General features: G+C 44.0%; 1 protein-coding gene across 3 annotated transcripts in view; it reads right to left on the reverse strand.

Annotated features, from left to right (window-relative positions):
• LOC141146890 (UDP-glucuronosyltransferase 1A1-like) overlaps window positions 1-17,898 on the reverse strand; it is a 193,044-nt gene that overhangs the window by 111,925 nt on the left and 63,221 nt on the right. The window contains exon 1 of one of the 3 annotated variants that reach the window (XM_073633666.1): window positions 11,073-11,965. The exons of the other annotated variants lie outside the window; for them this stretch is intronic. Coding sequence (XP_073489767.1) covers window positions 11,073-11,927 — 855 coding nt within the window. The 5' untranslated portion in view covers window positions 11,928-11,965. Of the gene's footprint in view, window positions 1-11,072; window positions 11,966-17,898 lie in introns of those variants that run through there. 3 annotated transcript variants of the gene reach the window in all.

The following is a 17,898-nucleotide window of genomic DNA, read 5'->3' on the forward strand; positions in this document are numbered from 1 at the left end:
AGCAGCCAATTAGGTCCTCCTAGCCTACCCAGCCATTAAGAGTCCTCCTTGCCACTGTTGCCGCAGCAAGGTACTCAGAGCACAGTCTAGCCTCCTATCTCCCTAGGCTGTCCAACTCTTTCCTTCTGTTGCACTGCTTGTCCACCACTGCTCATTTTTGCACCCATCTTCCATTACTGCTTACCTCTGCATTCCTCTCACACCACTGCTTGCCTCTGTACACTTCTTCCACAACTGTACCCTCCACTATAACCCCTGTACTCCTCTTCTACTACTGTTCAGCATTGCAACCCTTTGCAGCTATATTCTACCACTGAACTTCTCTTATACTATGGCACCCCCTTGTAACACTTTTACATTACTGTACCCCCTTACCACCACTCTGTTAAAGCGGTAGTGTATCCTGAAAAAAATTAAAAGTTCCGCCCCCCCTGCAAGATAATGGCATAATGTGCTAGTATGCATTGCATACTAGCCAATATTACCTGTAAAACAAAGCCCTCCAGCAGCACACTGACACAGATCACAGGGCTTCGATCTTCAACCAGTTTTCCTCCTGGGTTTGCGGGCTCCAGCCATTCGAATAGCCAAGCCACAATGATGTCACTCCTGCACATGCGATTGCAGCACAGCGCTCTGAAAAGAATGGCATACTGAGTATGCCATCCCTTCAGAGCGCAGTGCACATATGCTGGTGACGTGACCGTCTGAAAAACATGTGAATATCTCCTAAACAGTGAAAAAAACACACACAGGAGGGCACAAATGCCTAGCGCATTACCATCATAACCTTTTATTAAAAGCAAAAACAATATCATACTCACAAATATTAAAAAAAAACAATGCCACACAGTTGAGAGGCTTACACGTTTCGGGGGACAAGCCCCCTTCCTCAGGGCTAACCCAACCACATGGTGAGCCAAAGTTTAGATGTTTTCACATTAAAGACACCCCCAAACACACACACACACACCAAATAGGTACATGGAGGGGGGGGGCAGCCAAGGCCCATAAAAACCTTCCTTACCTAATAGTCCAGAGATGTTATAAACCTCCTTCAGTGTGCATTCCAAAAAAGGTGCACAAAAACACACAAAAAGACAGAATCCAAAAAGCAATAAACTGAACAAAGATTCCTTATGTGGATCAACCAGCACTGATACACTGGAGCAACGCCACAGAACCTCATGTACAGTATGTGTGTAACACAAACTAGTAGAGGTAATAATATTTGTTAAATTCCATGCTTAGGTGTAAGTTAGGCTGCTGTCTCCCCCAAGGGGCTCCAACCGGAGTACCAAAAGTAAAAGTGTATGTAGCGCTTGGTTGCTACTAGTAACTAACATCCACCATGTCACCCTGCTACCAGACCTCCATATATCCCTTCTGAGACAATGAACAGTCATTTTACGTTGTTTTTTTTTTGTTTTGTTTATTGGGGAATATAACTTGGTTGGGGGAGAGGAAATATGGGATGCCCATTGAACAATTGTTTTGCCGTCATATTTATGAATTAGAACAAAAGGTTGAGCTGTGAAGCACTGATGTACAGGTAATATCTACAGGCGCTTCCCCTGCATAACACCATGCAGACTTTTTCTCCTCCTCTGCGTATCTCCTGCAGACTGTTGCTCTCAGGACTTCCACCCTCCTGCACAAACGCCCACTGTAGATTATTACTCTTTCTGTCCTCCTCTTTTGACAAAAGAGACCACACTGAACAGTCTCCGTTGCTGGCTAGAATTGTTTGCACTGTTACTAGGTCAGAGGTCTGCAGTACCTCTCCCCGGCGGCCTAATCATTTAGTAGCATGTGCTGATTGGTGGACTACTGCTCCCAGCTAGTGTGGCTTGCAAATCCTGCGCTCCCTCAGGCCGCAGCGATTTGACACTATCTCCACACAGTCTCTCCTCTGGCTTGCACCCAGCTCCCCTGGCGTGCCTCATCCAGAACTCCACTGTGGTCCATTCACCGACCTTCTCCTGCCCCGAGTCCATGATGGAGAGTTTTAACTGGACATACATTCCGGCAGCTTCTCCAGCCCCTCTGTTCTAGAACACTTCATCCATAACCATGTAAAGATAAAGCTCCCTCACAGCTCTCCCGGGCTCCTTCGCTAGGCCTCACACCCCTCCCCCAGATGGGGATGGGGCCCCTGCTGCTGCCTACAACTCCTCCCCTAGTGGGCTGTTACCCCAGCTTATATGGGAGGCCTGCCCCCTGCCAATTCCAGTTGGGGATTGGTCAGAGCTCCTCGTATGAGCTGCCTGCCACTCCAGTTCCAGGCCCTGCCCCTCTTCCAGATCATTCTTCCTGGAAGCAGGGGGGGTGCCTCAGAAGTAAAGCACAGGTGGTCACACCCACTGCTGCACTAACCACTCCCTGTCCCCCAGATCAAAACAAGCAGGCCTAGCCTGAAGCATAGGCCTGCCCAACTTTACCTGCACTGACAGTTTCCCTTACAAAATCCTCACTCTAGCACCTACCTATGGTAGAGGGTGCTACATGTATAACAAATAGGGGTGAGGGCGCTGCCCCTCACCTGAAGAGTGCTCCTCCAATGGATCACTCTTCCCAGGTGAATGTGCAATAAATTAGTGAAAAAATAGGTGAAAAGATACTGCCATCACCTGAGGGTAAACCGTAAACAGTGAATCACTCTTTTAAGTGGTGGGTGCTGAGTAGTGTGGTTGTTCCCACACAAGATAAACGTTATGGCGGGTGTTCTCACTTTGTTTTTGAGACAGGTTTATACAAAACAAATATATATATATATATATATATTATATATATATATATATATATATATATATATATATATATATATATATATATATATATATATATATATATATATATATATATATATAGTGTATTAGTAAAATACAAATAAGAAAATCCCTAAAGGTGACACTAACTGCAAGCTGGTGTGTCAGCCTGCAATATAAAGTGAATGTGCTTAGTGTAATAATGGGTGTTCACGCCCAATCAGCAATTGTGTTTAGATTTTATCCTAAACAATTTTTCTCAGCAACTTGCAACATAATTCTATTATAAAGAATTTTCCATAGAAAAAGACATAGAAAAAACACCTAAAAAACATATAAAAAACATATAAAAATGGTGGTTGATATAAGTTCAGTCTTTTAGTGGTACAAAAAGTGGCAAGGTTTGAAGTGACTTGTGCTTGTCCAAAAGTGAGTCGTGCCTATGTAACAGCTTAGGTGACTTCTGTGCTCCCCTTCAGTTCCCCACTCACCAGATCCCAGCACCCCTGCAGGGGTAAATCGCATGCAGTGAGTGTAGTGGCAGTTCTCAGGGCATTCACCTCCTCCTTAGCTCCACACGTGATGGGGTATCCAGATCTTTGTACTCCTCCAGGTATAAGCTGTTCCCGATAGATTAGATTATAGTAGTTGCCTCCTCTGTGGTAAACCACAGATTATCCTCATGGACAAAAAAGATGGGTACTTCGTAAACGTGTAAATCCGGATGGTTTTATTGAGATTAAAATATTTAAAAAATTTAAAAAACACCAACCCCTTGATGCAGTCAAGTGTGTAAACTAGCACAGCTTGGTTGCAATACAGGAGCTTGGATCCGGCGTGAGTTCCACTAACCGGAGCTCCGCAACCGAAAATGATGTGAGTGCGTACCAAGCCCCGCCTTACGCGTTTTGTCATAGGACGGCATCTGAGGCGGTACCAACCTGGTGCACCTCACGTCAGTTATAGTGAGTGGTCTTGCGGGGTCCAGCCCCCGTAGGCGGGTTCACAAATTGGGATATTTAGTTTTACACACCCCCTGTATCTAATTATCCTACACGTCCCACACAAAGCTCCACAGATACCGGAGAGGAACATTCCGCCGTATCGCCTCAAATAGTCTACTCTCCATAGAGATCTGTGTATGCTAGGGGCCCTGCGCCCCCGGTGGTCAGATTCTGTATTTACACCCTGCAATTGCGCTCTCCATTACAATCCAGATACTACTAAGTAAAACTTTTCAAATTCAAATCGTTCTAAAATCATAGTATACCCAGATTAAAAGGAAAGAGTGTTGTTATTATTAGTCCTGTTGTTATAATTCTATATGCATTGGCCATGCTAGACAGCTAAGCGGCACATGCTTGTATTTATTATTGCCACACAGACATTTTTCAGGCAAGGCCCGCAATATACTAATGCCCTACATAAGGTAAATTTGCAACTTTTGTGGGGGGAAAAAAGGGAAATATGTATATATACACACAAGTATTTCATGTATCTTTTTGGTTGATGGCTCTCTTACTGCTGTCATATGTACAGCATCCATAAAAAGCATATGTGCATACATATCTCATTGATGTTCATACACATGTATCTCATTGATGAATAGTTATTATTTGTACAACGCCCCTCCTAGGTGCATGTTCCACATGAAAGTACGCAGCAACCAATCCCCCTATGTGTGTTGTGACTAGATGCCCTAATTTAGTCCTCCAATCTTTTCATACACCCCTCTTTATCATTTATAGGGTTTGGCTCATGGTTGTAGAAAGTAGGCTCTGTTATATCTATTTATTTCCTACAGAAGAAAACAATAAACTAATAGGTGTTGGTTAGAAACTAGTGGAATTCATATTTAGAAGTTGGATATAAAGCAATTGAGGTCTATATCGAGATTGGGGCCCCCAGGCGCCAGAGACCCCAATCTATATATCCACTTAGTCTCATTCTGTGAAACCAGAATTTTCTTATTGCCCCCCCCCCCGTGGTCTTTAATATGGTCTATTCCATAAAATATCAGTCCTGTCGGGTCCCTGTGATATACTTCCTTGAAATGTCTGGAAATGCTATGTTTTGGGAACCCCTTCCTTATGTTGTTAATGTGTTTCCTGATTCTCACACATAGGGGCCGAGTGGTCCTACCTACATACTGGAGGTGACACGGACATTCAATAACGTAGGTGACATGGGTGCTATTGCATGTTATAAGCTCCCTTATTTGGTATCCCTTATTAAAGACCCTAGATTTAAATGACTCTCTCTTCCACGGTTGCTTCTTGCTCACTCTACATGGAAGACATTTTTAGCATCTGTAGAATCCCTTCATTTCTGAGAATATTTTGACAGGTTTTGGGGGGTGGATTACATTATGGACTAGATGGTTTCTAATGCCCCGTACACACGGTCGGATTTTCCGAGGGAAAATGTGTGATAGGACCTTGTTGTCAGAAATTCCGACTGTGTGTAGGCTCCATCACATTTTCCATCGGATTTTCCGACACACAAAATCCATTGTCGGAAATTCCGATCGTGTGTACACAAATCCGACGGACAAAGTGCCACGCATGCTCAGAATAAATAAAGAGATGAAAGCTATTGGCCACTGCCGCGTTTATAGTCCCGACGTACGTGTTTTACATCACTGCGTTCAGAATGATCGGATTTTCTGACAACTTTGTGTGACCGTGTATATGCAAGACAAGTTTGAGCCAACATCCGTCGGAAAAAAACCTAGGATTTTGTTGTCGAAATGTCCGAACAAAGTCCGACCGTGTGTACGGGGCATAAGAGTAGGAGCTCTTCTGTACACAAATCTAGGTTTCTTTGGTAAGATTTTAGATAGAACCCTATCTTCTTTTAGGATAGGCCAGTATTTTCTGATGATGTGTTCTATAGACTGGTATTGTGTGTTAAACCCAGTAATATAGGCCACATCGGTATGGTTTTCTTCTTTTTTATCTTTTTTGATCAATAGTGTATTTCTGTCCACTTTCTTTTTCATTTTTCAACTCAATACTGAGCAAGAATGAATCTGACTATCTAGTATCAGATTCTATATATTATGTGCCGAAAATCCACAAGAGGGTAGATCTCCCTCCCTCCCACCTTCCTCTTCTCCTCTCCTGTCTTTCTCTTTTTTTTTTCTCTAATTTCCCTCAACCCCTACTTTCCTAACCCAGCCACTAGTTCACATCTCGGCCTACTACTTCTTTCTGTGTTATATGTACTAATGCAGGGGTAGGCAACCTTTTGAGCACAGTGTGCCAAAAAATGTTTTCAAAGAAATTGAGCGTGCCGATTTTATAACAAAAAAATGTCAACTTCACACTCTCAATCACAAAAAGTATTTTTTTAATAAAGTAAATGCTGTAAACTACTTTAGTAGTGAGAAATTAACATCCTGCACTCTCACGCCTCAGATCAGCCCCAATTCCTGCAAATCCACACTTCAGATGAGCCCCAATTCATTCACCTTCACACCTCAGATCACTGCCCCCCCTGCAATTCCGTTTCACCACTGTACCCCCCTGCTCATCTGCCCCACCACTGTAGCCCCCTGCACATCTTCCCCACCACTGTAACCCCCTGCATATCTGCCCCACCACGGTACATCTGCCCCACCACCATACTACCCTGCACATCTGCCCCACCACTGTACTACCCTGCACATCTGCCCCAACACTGTACTCCCTGCTCATCTGCCCCACAACTGTACCCCCCTGCACATGTGCCCCACCACTGTACTACCCTGTACATCTGCCCCACCTCTGTACCCCCCTGCTCATCTGCCCCACCACGGTACCACACTGCTCTTCTGTCCCACCACTGTAACCTCCTGCTCATCTGCCCCACCAATGTTCCCCCTTTCTCATCTGCCCCACCACTGTACCTCCTTGCACATCTGCTCCACCACTGAACTATCTTCTCATCTGTCCTAACACTGAACCTATCTGCTCATCTGCCCCATCACTGTAACCCCCTTTCTCATCTGCCCCACGACTGTACCTCCTGTTCATCTGCCCCACCTCTGTTCCCCCTGCTCTTCTGCCCCACCACTGTCACACCCTGTTCATGTGTTCCACCGATGTACCTCCTTTCTCCTCTGCACTCCTCTACACATCTGCCCCACCTCTGTAACCCCCTGCTCATCTGTCCCACCAATGTACCTCCTTTCTCCTCTGCCCCAACACTGAACCCCCTGCTCATCTTTCCCACCGCTGTAACCCCCTTCTCATCTGACCCAACACTGAACCCCCCCTGCTCATCTGTCCCACCACTGTAACCCCCTGATCATCTGCCCCATCACTGTACCCCCCCTGCGTTTTCGTCCCACCGCTGAACCCCCTTCTCATCCCTCCCACCACTGTACCTCCTGCACATCTGCCCCACCACTGTACCCCCTTGCTCTTCTGTTCCACCACTGTAACCCCCCTGCTCATCTTCCCCATCAATGTACCCCTTTTCTCATCTGCCCCACCACTGTACCTCCCAGCACATCTGCTCCACTGCTGTATTCCCATGCTCTTCTGTCTCACTACTGAATCACCTTCTCATATGTACTAACACTGAACCCATCTCCTCATCTGCCCCACCACTGTAACCCGCTTTCTCATCTGCCCCACCAATGTACCTCCTGCACATCTGTCTCACCTCTGTACCCCCCTGCTTTTCTGCCCCACCACTGTTCCCCCTGCTCTTCTGCCCCACCACTGTTCCCCCTGCTCTTCTGCCCCACCACTGTAACCCCTGCTCATCGGCCCCACCAATACACCTCCTTTCACATCTGCCCCACTGCTCTACTCCCCTACTTTTCTGCCTCAACACTGAACTCCCCTGCTCATCTAACCCAACACTGAACCCCCCTGCTCATCTGGCCCATCACTGTACCCCTCCGCCCTTCTGTCCCACTGCTAAACCCCCTTCTCATCTCTTTCACCACTGTACCTCCCTGCATATCTGCCCCACCGCTGTACCCTCCTGCTCTTCTGTTCCACCTCTGAACCCCTCCTGCTTATTTTTCCACAGCTGTACCCTCCTGCTCATCTGTTCCACCGCTGTACCCTCTTCTCATCTATGATATGCATGATATGCAGAATGGTGAAAGGAAGCAGAGATGAGACACATCTACCTGCTCTGGCACATGCATCCTGCTGATCCAACTCTTGCATCCAGCCCACGTGCTTGTATGTGATGTATGTGATGTCACATATAAGCATCTGGAATGGAAGCACATTGATGAGCTCAGGTCAGGGGCAATGAAAGCAGTGGTCCTGTGTGCAGGATCATAAGTTTGGCCCCCGCAGCTGAGAAAAAGTGGTTGGTTGTGATTTTCATTGCGCTGAATACTGGCTGTGGCTTAAAGGGACACAGAGTGCCAGGGTTCAGTAGTAAGTGACGCAAAGGTTCAGGAATAATTTCAACAAAGTTCCCAAAAGCTCAACAGTAATTCCACAAACTGTCACCTGATTGTGGTTTTCTCAATCACAGTGAAATCCCTTCTTTCTGAGATTGGTAGTGGCAACCAAGCGAGTCATCTTCCTCCAGATGGTGGACGGGGCTAGCAGGTCTGTGATTGGGTTTAGCAGTAGCCAAGACAGTCCTCCTCCTCGTGGAAACAGGGACTCCCCCCCTAGCAGAACTGCACCCAATCTCTTCTCCATCACAAAAGCTGACGATCGCAGCTTCAACAAAGTTAGAGAACCAAACAATGTTTCCCATCTATTACAATGTGTGGCGGCACAGTGCCTCCCCCTCAGTGCAGGTGCGATGTGGGAGATTCTGAAATTGGAATGCATTAGTGTCTCAGTGACACTTCCCTGCACTGCTCTGCTGATGGGGCGGGAGTTGAGTGCCGGAGGCTTTGTGTGCCTAATGCATATGTATTGCTGTCTCTTGTAAAACAAACAAAATATGGTGGAATGCAACATTTTTTACTAATTTCTGGCAGCTCTTTGCTGGGTCATACAGCCTATTGTATTTACTGAGACATATGTTGTTTTTTCCCTTTTTTTAAATTATTATTATTATTTTCCTGTATACAAACATGTCCTGTTATGATGGATGTCCCTTACCTATCTTTTTTCCTCTATTGACTGGTTCCCACTCAGGACAATGTTACCTGGTAATGTAATATGTGCTGGCCGCTTTGTATTGCTTTGCTGAATGCTATGCTTAAATAAAGAATAAAATAAAAGGAAAAAAGCTTAATAAAAATAAATCTAATCCAACCACCACAACTAAGCACTGATAAGCTGCAATTTAATATGTTTTTGTCTTTAGGTTTACTACTACTTTAAGTAATCATTCACACCAGATGCGTTGGCAATGCAAGGACCTGTAAAAAATAAGATATGTGAAAGGGAGCAGGTCACACTGGTGCGTTGCACTGATATGTACTTGTTTGCAGTGGAAAAAAGTAGAGCAAGCCCTACTTCTTTTCAGTGAAACGTGAAGCAAAGCGTGATATTGCTTGTTGGCGCAATATGTTTCAATGCACAGGAGACACAGCAGGCCAACACAAGTTTGTCTTTTCTGCCTTGTTCTGTCTTGTGGTGGGACTGCGCTAGAATAGCCGCCCAACGCAGTCCCACCACACCTGGTGTGAAAGGACCCTCATGGTATATCAATATTTACATTGAAATATTTAGTGAATGCGGCTGTCTAAATTCATATTTGGTAGTTGGCACTAGGTGCAGATTTTTATTTAGATGGTTTATATGCAGTATATACCAGCAGGCAGATCTTGCTTCAAGACCCTTTATATGTTTTCAATTCTCTTGTTATGCCCTGTTGCAGAAAGTTGAATAGCTCAAGCTGACCTTAGAGGTCCATTCATACATTTTTTCAATGCAAGGACCTGTAAAAAATAAGGTATGTGAATGGGAGCAGCTCATACTGGTGCATTGCTCTGATATGCACTGGTTTGCAGTGGAAAAAAGTACAGCAAGCATAACTTTATTTTAGCGTGATGCAAGGCAACACATGGTAACGCTTGCCAGTGCAGAGCAATTTGTCTCAACGAATGGAAAAAACAGTAGGCCAGCACAAGTTTGGCATTTCAGCCATTCCGTAGACCCTTTTTATGTTCCAGAAAGTGGGCAGAAAAGTGCATGTTAAAATGCACTGCAATGCAGCGTACCAATACACATCAATGCACATGTGTTTACCTGCGCTCAGTGTACACTTTTGGACAAGTGTGAATGGACCCTTAAATATAACTAAATAAGTTTACACAGTGACTCATTCCAACTCACTCCCACTCCTCTCCCTACTATGTGTTCAGATGTTTCAAAAGGAGAAATCTTACCAGAAAGGAGATGTAGCTGCTCTGCCAAAGTTGGAGTGCCATTATAGCAAATTTAGTAAGAGGCTGCTAAGCTAAATGCCAGCCTGAGCTCTGATTGGTATTGTTTTCTGCATTCATTGGGTTTGCCCTAAACTCAGAATATTGTTTGCTTTTGCCTGTTGCTAGCAAGTGTCCTCCAGTAGACAGAAAAAGAAGAAATAATGTTATGAGTTATGAAGATTTATTTTGTGGCTAATCACCATGAGATTTGTTTCCAGTACTGTGTGCTAGACATGTGCAATTTGTTTCATAACAAATCGAAATTCGGCCGAATTTAAAAAAATAAAAAAATGTAACGAGTTTCAACTAATACGAAAGAAATTATAGCGGATATAACTAATGAATTCGACATGATTCATTATTGGATTACTGGCAAAGTGCATTCCTGAGAATTGAGTGAGAAGTGTGTTGTATTGTATTTGAGCAGAGGAGAAGAGATATTGTCATTGTGTGTGTTAAAAGATTCAATAAACAAATGACTTTTCAAACTACGAATCATTATCACGAATATATATACATACATAAATATCGAATTTCAACTAATACGAAAGAAATTATAGTAGATATAATGAATGAATTCAACATGATTCGAGATTCAGTATAACGAACATCGGCACTCTACAGAAATAACGAATTATCCGAAAACAAATTAACGTAACATAACGAATATAGGAGAATGAAATTATGTATTTTACCAATGACTAGGAAACTAAACTAAACTAAATTTTCCGTTGTGCACAAGTCTACTGTGTGCTAGGGAAGGACATAAGTATTCAGAGAGCCCTTCTAAAAAGGTCATTGCCTTCAAGACTTTGCCTTGAGAGGATGTGACTCCAGGAACCCGGTAACCACACCCACACACATATATATATATATATATATATATATATATATATATATATATATATATATATATACACATAATATATACTAGAACATCAAATGCTTAGAATCCTCACCTGATTTAGAGGCTTTCTTTGAACACAGTTAATTCCTCCTATAAAAACCATATTGGGCATCACTGGCTTTGGATAATCAAAAGCAAAGTCGATTCTCATTAGCCAGATGGCTGCATGACCTAACATTTCATGTAAATTGACCTCCCTTTGAAGGAACTCAGAAGCCAGTTGCTGGTATGGAGAGTAAAGTAAATTACACAGAAAATGTGAAACTATTTCAAAAAAGATGTTCTGTAGTCTTTGAGGGAAAGCCATATGATCAGTAAGGCCTGATAACTGCCGTGGTACATAAGAAAGTGGTGTTGGACACTGAGAAGATATTGCATCTTTCTGACAGGGTATGGAACGCAAAAAGTACACAGAGGGTATTGCCAAATGCTCTGCAAGGATCTGGCCACATGGAAGCATGGGATCTGTGAAAACAACATCAAAAGTCGTCTCTTCCAAGGTCCGTATTAACTCTTTGTTGTTCAGTAGTCTAACACAAGTATCAAACATTAGGGCTGTTCCTTGTTTCATCTCCTCATGGATTTTCAGAATCTTCTGCAGAAGAGGTCTGTTTGTAAAAATTTCAGCTGAAAAACTTTTAAAATGACTCTGAAGATCTTCACGGGAATATGACACAGGGTAGAACTTGATCTTATAACCTTCAGAGGCTTGAATATGGATATTGAAGTCTGGCGCTACTACAAAAATCTGGTGCCCTTTTTGCCTCAACAAATCCACAACTGCACGCATGCTAAGCCAATGGCTGCCTTCAATAGGTACTACAAGCACGTTACCAGGCTCAACAAACGTTACATATCCGAAAGAAAATAATATAAGGACAGCTGTGACTTGTACATAGTGAAACATTTTGTCCGTGTCTTCTGAAAGAAGCTTATCTGTAAACTGCTTTTGAGCATTTTTTATTTAATGTTTAACAGTCTTCATTACGTCACTATGTAATAAACCCGAACATAGAGTTTAGAAAGTTCATTTGTATATTTGTATTGGTCTTAAAGGGCAACAATGTTAACTTTATGCACAGGTCATATCCCAAGGCTTCAAGACTTTGATGTACAATATACAGTATATTATCATTTAAACTGAAATAAAAATAATTCTGATCTTCACATGTTGTTTAGCTATATATTAAAGCAAAGAACTTGAAAAATAATATTAATAAATTGGATATAAAGCAGATCATTTTGAGTAAAAAGATTTTATATTTGAAATAGAAGCGTGACGAAAGAAAAAGACCATGTAGTCCATCGAGACTGCCCCATTTTTTTTTTAACAATTTTTTTGTCTGAATATAGATTTATGCTTATCCCAAGCATGTCTGAATTCACTTCATGTTGGCTGACTTGCTACTTCTGCTGGAAATCTATTCCAAGCATCAACTACTCTTTCTGCAAAATAGTACTTTCTAAGGTTAGTTTTGAACTTTTCTAAATAACTCTCCTAGAAATATGTTTCCCCTTACTAGAATATCAGATTTTGGATTTATTATTTTGTAATTTTTTTTGGAAAATTTCTTTTTATAACATTTTAGAAGTCACTCACACGGCTAAGCATGGCCCAACAAGTTACATATGACAGTCAATCTAACTAACATAAACTCTGACTTAAAATTCAGAGAACAATCCCAGTGCCCCCCTCCCACACCCTCCAACATCCCAAAGCTCAGTACTCTCATGCTCCCATATGTCATAATCATCCAAAGAAAAGTGCACCTAATATATAAAACTTGATATAAAACCTTTGAGGATTGTTTGTGGGTATCTCATTCACCTCCCACAATAAACTCTATCATCTATTGCAGCTGAAAAACCACAGATGCATTTTCAACCCCAGTATATGCAGGACGTTAAGTATCTCCAACCTCTAACCAGTGTATTGAGGGGATGAAAACTCAAAAACTGTTGATTTCTTCAATCCTTTTTACCCCACTGTTAAATCAGAGTTATACCATGTCTGCCACACTTTATCCAATTTCTTCCCACATCCTCTTGATAAGCAAGTTGCCTTATAATATGGCATCATTGAATTCACAAGCCCTTTCCAGAAGGGCAAGCTAGGGGCCTCCAATTTCCTCCAGTGTAACAAAATGGCCTTCCTATCATAGAATAGTAGGATATTAATCAGAGTTCTATGTGCCCGTGATGGAACCACCTCCTCCACCAGACCCCGAAGACACACCCTGATTGTCAATGGAATTGGCACCACTAGGACCTCTGCAATGCAGGAGGTAACCTCAGTCCAGAACTTTTGGATCTGCGGGCACCTCCAGAAGATGTGGTCAGCAGCCGCCAGTGAGAAGGAACACCTCCAACAGTCCACCGGGACAGATGGATAAATTGCAGCCAGCCTAGCTGGTGTATAATAAATTTTATGCAAAAACTTAAAGTGCATCAGTCTATCTCTTGCAGAGACCAGATGCTGAAAGGGGTGATCTCAAATGTAATCCCACTCTTCCCCTGGATGTCAGATATTTCTGCCTCCCAACAGGGCCGATCCTAGGGTCACAGACGCCTGGGTGCAGAAATATTTTGGGCACCCCCACGGGGGTGTGGTCATCTTACTAACTCCTCCCCTTTGCAAATGTTTCTATGGCAACGACTCAAACACAGATGTGCTCCCCTAAGGAGTCTTTGTTAACCTGGGATCCTCCCATGATCTCTTAACAATAAAGAGAACAAGATAGTCAGAGACTGCAGACATAATACAGGAGATGGTCAGAGACCGCAAACATAGGACAAGAGATGGTCAGAGACTTCAGACATGATACAAGAAATGGTCAGAGACTGAAGACATAGTACAAGAGATGGTCAGAGACTGCAGACATGATACAAGAAATGGTTAGAGACTGCAGACATGATACAAGAAATGGTTAGAGACTGCAGACATGATACAAGAAATGGTTAGAGACTGCAGACATGATACAAGAAATGGTTAGAGACTGCAGACATGATACAAGAAATGGTTAGAGACTGCAGACATGATACAAGAGATGGTCAGAGACTGCAGACATAATACAAGAGATGGTCAGAGACTGCAGACATAGTACAAGAGATGATCAGAGACTGCAGACATAGTACAAGAGATGGTCAGAGACTGCAGGCATAGTACAAGAGATGGTCAGAGACTGCAGACATAGTATAAGAGATGGTCAGAGACTGCATAAATAGTACAAGAGATGGTCAGAGACTGCAGACATACTACAGAAGATGATATGATACAAGAAATTGTCAGAGACTGCAAACATACTACATAAGATGGTTAGAGACTGCAGATATGATACAAGAAATGGCCAGAGACTGCTGACATAGTACAAGAGATGGTCAGAGACTGCAGACATAGTACAAGAGATGGTCAGAGACTGCAGACATAATACAAGAGATGGTCAGAGACTGCAGACATGATACATAAGATGGTCAGAGACTGCAGACATGATACAAGAAATGGTCAGAGACTGCAAACATGATACAAGAAATAGTCAGGGACTGCAAACATGCTACAGAAGAAGGTCAGAGGCTGCAGTTATGATACAAGACATAGTCAGAGACTGCAAACATAGTACAAGAGATGGTCAGAGATTTCAGACATGATACAAGAAATGGTCAGAGACTGCAGACATAGTACAAGAGATGGTCAGAGACTGCAGACATGATACAAGAGATGGTCAGAGACTGCAGACATAGTACAAGAGATGGTCAGAGACTGCAAACATAGTACAAGTGATGGTCAGATATTTCAGACATGATAATGGTCAGAGACTGAAGACATAGTACAAGAGATGGTCAGAGACTGCAGACATGATACAAGAGATGGTCAGAGACTGCAGACATAGTATAAGAGATGGTCAGAGACTGCATAAATAGTACAAGAGATGGTCAGAGACTGCATAAATAGTACAAGAGATGGTCAGAGACTGCAGACATGCTACAGAAGATGGTCAGAGGCTGCAGAGATGATACAAGAAATGGTCAGAGACTGCAAACATACTACATGAGATGGTTAGAGACTGCAGATATGATGCAAGAAATGGTCAGAGACTGCAGACATAGTACAAGAGATGATCAGAGACTGCAGACATGATACAAGAGATGGTCAGAGACTGCAGACATGATACATAAGATGGTCAGAGACTGCAGGCATGATACATAAGATGGTCAGAGACTGTAGACATGATACAAGAAATAGTCAGGGACTGCAAACATGATACAAGAAATGGTCAGAGACTGCAAACATGATACAAGAAATAGTCAGGGACTGCAAACATGATACAAGAAATAGTCAGGGACTGCAAACATGATACAAGAAATAGTCAGGGACTGCAAACATGATACAAGAAATAGTCAGGGACTGCAAACATGCTACAGAAGATGGTCAGAGTCTGCAGTTATGATACAAGAGATGGTCAGAGACTGCAGACATAGTACAGGAGATGGTCATCGACTGCAGACATGATACAAGAGATGGTCAGAGACTGCAGACATACTACAGAAGATTGTCAGAGACTGCAGATATGATACACAAGAAGTGGTGGGAGACTGCAGCCATACTACAAAAGATGGTCAGAGACTGCAGACAAACTACAAGTGATGGTCAGAGACTGCAGACATACTACAGAAGATGGAAAAGGCAAAAAAGGAATCCTACATTATTGGTTAGTGAACCATAAAGGTAAACTGACCCACCGATTCACCCTTAGGGCGGTTTATCTCCCAGAAAGCATGCAGCCTAGGACATGGGGGGGGGGTTAAAAGGTGAAGTAACTTCACCAATAAAGCTTCTATTAATTCATTCATATACCGTGGCTGATCTCCCTTGATTGTTTCTTAGGATTACCATTTAAACCCCCCCCCTTTATGTCCTCTACTACAGAAGATGGTCACTGACTGTAGACATGATACAAGAGATGGTCAGAGACTGCAGACATACTACAGAAGATGGTCAGAGACTGCAGACATAGTACAAGAGATGGTCAGAGACTGCATACATAGTACAAGAGATGGTCAGAGACTGCATACATAGTACAAGAGATGGTCAAAGACTCCATACATAGTACAAAAGATGGTTGGAGTCTGCATACATAGTACAAGAGATGGTCAGAGCCTGCATACATTGTACAAGAGATGGTCAGAGCCTGCATACATAGTACAAGAGATGATCAGAGACTGCAGAAATACTACAGGAGATGGTCAGAGACTGGCTGCTTTTGATGGGCACAGTGGCTGCGTTTGATGGGCACAGTGCCTGCGTTTGATGGTCACAGTGGCAGCGTTTGATGGGCACAGTGGCAGCATTTGATGGCACAGTGACTGCGTTTGATGGGAACAGTGGCTGTGTTTGATGGGCACAGTAGCTGCTTTTAATGAGCACAGTGGCTGTGTTTGATGGGCACAGTAGCTGCTTTTAATGGGCACAGTGGCTGCGTTTGATGGGCACAGTGGCTGCGTTTGATGGGCACAGTGGCTGCTTTTAGGTGGGGCACAGTAGCTGTGTTTGATGGGCACAGTAGCTACGTTTGATGGGCACAGTAGCTGCTTTTATTGGGCACAGTGGCTGCATTTGATGGGCACAGTGGCTATGTTTGATGGGCACAGTAGCTGCTTTTAATGGGCACAGTAGCTGCGTTTGATGGGCACAGTGGCAGCGTTTGATGGCACAGTGGCTGCGTTTTATGGCACAGTGGCAGCGTTTTATGGGCACAATGGCTGCTTTTAATGGGCACAGTGGCTGCTTTTAGGTGGGGCACAGTGGCCGCGTTTGATGGGCACATTGGCTGCGTTTGATGGCACAGTGGCTGCGTTTGATGGCACAGTGGCTGCGTTTGATGGGCACAGTGGCTGCATTTGATGGGCACAGTGGCTGCGTTTGATGGGCACAGTGGCTGCGTTTGGTGGCACAGTGGCTGCGTTTGATGGGCACAGTGGCAGCATTTGATGGCACTGTGACTCAGACTGTGTTTGGTGGGAACAGTGGCTGTGTTTTATGGCACAGTGACTGTGTTTGATGGGCACAGTGGTAGCGTTTGATGGGCACAGTGGCAGCGTTTGATGGGCACAGTGGCAGCGTTTGATGGGCACAGTGGCTGTGGTTGATGGGCAGTGGCAGCTTTTGATGGGCACAGTGGGCGTTTGATGGGCACAGTGGCTGCTTTAAATGGGCACAACTTTGTCACCTACCTCCTTGACCGGCCTGGTGCAGTGCAGGGACTGGAGACTGGAGACAGTCACAGCAAGGCACAGCAGCAGCAGCGCTCTCTCTTCAGACACGCTCCATCCGCTCCGCTCCCTCTCTTAGCCATGCTGTCTGAAGAACATGGCAGAGGTGGGCGGAGCTTGCCCACTAGCCGCAGAGGCTGCGTGCAATGAATGCTGGGGCGGCTGCGGTCTCTCACTGACGTGACTGGTTGCTAGCTAGACGCCGGCCGGGTGGCCGGCGATTCTAGCAAGCCAAGTGAGCAACCAGTGCAGTCAGTTTCGGCAGCGGCGCCCCTCTTTTGCAGGCACATTACAGCGCTGGGACGCGGTGCACCCCGTGCACCCCGGCCAGGATCGGCCCTGCCTCCCAACGTTCCCTACATTTAGTCACTGCCAACAGTCGCTTTTGAAATAACTCTTTGTATGTGACAGATTGTGTTTTAGGAAGTTCCTCAGACATAAGCAGGTTTTCTAAATCTGAAGGAAAGGACTCAATGCTTCTGTCCCTAAACTGGACCTGAAAAACATGATGCAGCTGTAGGAACCTGAAATAATACGAATTGGGAAGGTCATGTCTGTGCTTGAGCTGATCAAATTCCCCATCTCTTGTGAGATCCTTACGTAGTTTGATT

This window comes from Aquarana catesbeiana, linkage group LG06 (genome assembly GCF_042186555.1).
Source record: "Aquarana catesbeiana isolate 2022-GZ linkage group LG06, ASM4218655v1, whole genome shotgun sequence".
In the NCBI taxonomy this organism is placed as follows: domain Eukaryota; kingdom Metazoa; phylum Chordata; class Amphibia; order Anura; family Ranidae; genus Aquarana; species Aquarana catesbeiana.